This window comes from Monoraphidium neglectum, assembly GCF_000611645.1.
Source record: "Monoraphidium neglectum strain SAG 48.87 unplaced genomic scaffold scaffold00665, whole genome shotgun sequence".
Lineage (NCBI taxonomy): Eukaryota > Viridiplantae > Chlorophyta > Chlorophyceae > Sphaeropleales > Selenastraceae > Monoraphidium > Monoraphidium neglectum.
The window spans coordinates 14,738-16,923 of NW_014012963.1; the positions used below are offsets into that span (position 1 = coordinate 14,738).

Here is a 2,186-nt window from a genome sequence, read left to right on the forward strand (position 1 = left end):
CCCCGCCCCTCCTCATTACGCTACCCCCCCACCCCCAGGCCTTTATAGATCGGCGGATCCTGGCGCCCCTGCAGCGCCAGGAGGCCGCCGCCGCGGCGGCCGCGGCCGGCAACGGCGCGGGCAGAAAGGGCAAGAAGAAGAAGCCCAAGGGGTCGTTCGCCGAGAACTTCGCGGTGCTCAAGGGCAGCGCCAAGATCCGCAACCTCGCGCTGCTGGTGATGGGCTACGGCGTGGCGCACAGGTGGGGGCGCGTGATCTGTGATCTGTGATATGTGATCTGGTGGCCTCTGGTGATGCGGGTGCAGATCTGGCGACTGGCAGGGGTCGCGCCGGCCCCCGAGTATACGCACGACGCCACAGCGAGCAAGGCCGTTGGCGACTGGATTGCCACCTCTGGATCTGCTGCCTGCTTTTTGAAAGATCCGGTTTCCTCCGCCCCTTTTCCGTACTGCCGCAGGCTGTTTGAGTTTGCCTGGAAGGGGCAGCTGCGGATTTTGCACCCCACAGTGCAGGGCTACCAGTCTGTGCTGGCGGATGTGTCGACCTACACAGGTGGGCGCATAAGCTGACGCAGACTCGACGTGACGCGGCGGCCTTGTGCCGCCTCAACATCGTGCGGCCCCTAGCACTGTCCCAGCGCCCACACTTTTTGCGCCCGGCCTTCTTTAATCCGCTTCCGCGCCCGCTGCCCTGCCTGGGCCCTGTCGGAGCGGCGCACTCCCAGCCGGCCCAGGGCCCTGGCCTTCCTCCATCCTCGTGGCTGGCTTTCTTGTCGCTTGTGTTGCACCCCACATCATGACCGGTCCTGATTAATCTCCGGCGGCCCGACCCTATCGAGGGTGCTAGTGACGTCACCATATGCCACACACCCCCCCCCCCGCGCAGGCATCCTCACCCTCGTGTCTATGGTCGGCTCCCGCCTCGTCTTCCAAAACCTCGGCTGGGGCGTCGCCGCGTCGGTCACGCCCGCCGTGATGGGCGCGGCCGGCGCCGTCTTCTTTGGCGCGACGCTGCTGGGCGGCGGCGCGCTGGGGGCGCTGCTGCCAGAGCAGGCGGCGGCGGCGATGGTCGGCGTCGGGTCGGCGGCGGGCATCCTCACCCAGGTGCGTGTCTGAGGGGTGGGGGTGGTTGGGAGTTTAGGGCGTGAAGCATACTGGGTTCCGGTTGAGTAATTCACTTGGGAAATCGGGGGTTGCAGGTGGGCGTTGCGAGGGGGGAAGCAATCGAGGCGCAGGTGGGGATGGGCAGGTGGTGCCAGGGTGGAAGCAGGCCGAATTTGGTGATCGTTTTGGGGGTGGGGGAGGGGCGGCGCGCCCTCTTGTGGAAGCCCCTGGGGCGTTTGCCATTCCAAGCCCGGGGGATCTGGCGTGGGCGGGGCTGGAAGCGCGTGCGCGCTGACGCGGGGCGCGCCGAGGCCGCCGTCCCAACCGCCGGGCGGCCGCCCTCGGAGCGCACTCGCTGCCCCGACCGCCGTCAACCCGCGCTCGCGTCCGCCCGAGCGTCGACAAACCACTGTTGGTTCTCTTCTGCCAAGAACTGCCAGGTCTTGCGGGCTCCGCCGCCCCTACCCTGCCTAGCTCCCTCGCATCTGACCACACTCACTTCTACCACCCCTCGCCCGCCGGCCCGCCCGCCCCTCCCCCAACTGCCACTAATCGCTGTCAACTGCCGCCAACCGCCACCAACCGACTCTAATCGTCGCCAACTGCTGCAGGTGTTCGCACGGTCCGCCAAGTACAGCCTGTTTGACCCGGCAAGGGAGATGGTGTACATTGAGATGGACAAGGAGGAGAAGCAGCGCGGCAAGGCAGCGGTCGACCTGGTTGGGAGCCAGATAGGCAAGAGCGGCGCATCATGGATCACCCAGGTGAGAGGGGGTTTGCGGGTTTGGGGCTTTTTCCGTGGATGCGGCCGGCTCGGCCGTCGGGGCCGGGCGATTTGCTGGCGCATCAGACGTGGCACGTCAGATGTGGCACGTGAGCGCTCGCAGGGGCAGGGGGCCGGTCCGTGGGCGGGCGCAGGCGACAGGGGGTGCGGCTGGGACCGGGCAGCGTCCTCAACGGGTGGCCTTGGGAGTACCCGCGGCCAACAGGTGCCGCAGAGGTCAAGGCCTGGGCGGCCCCGCGTTCGCACTTGATTAGCGAAGGCCGCCCGCCACCCGCCGCGAGATGCGCCCGATAAGAGCA

At 67.8% G+C, this 2,186-nt stretch overlaps 1 protein-coding gene across 1 annotated transcript in view; it reads left to right on the forward strand.

Moving 5' to 3' along the window:
* MNEG_4699 (ADP,ATP carrier protein 1) overlaps positions 1-2,141 on the forward strand; it is a gene marked incomplete at both ends in the record, with an annotated part of 4,886 nt that extends 2,745 nt beyond the window's left edge. The window contains 5 exons of the mRNA XM_014046824.1: positions 39-241; positions 458-552; positions 886-1,103; positions 1,715-1,867; positions 2,022-2,141. Of these exons, the coding sequence (XP_013902278.1) occupies positions 39-241; positions 458-552; positions 886-1,103; positions 1,715-1,867; positions 2,022-2,141 (789 nt within the window). The remainder of the gene's footprint in view (positions 1-38; positions 242-457; positions 553-885; positions 1,104-1,714; positions 1,868-2,021) is intronic.
* Between the last annotated feature and the right edge of the window lie 45 nt (positions 2,142-2,186).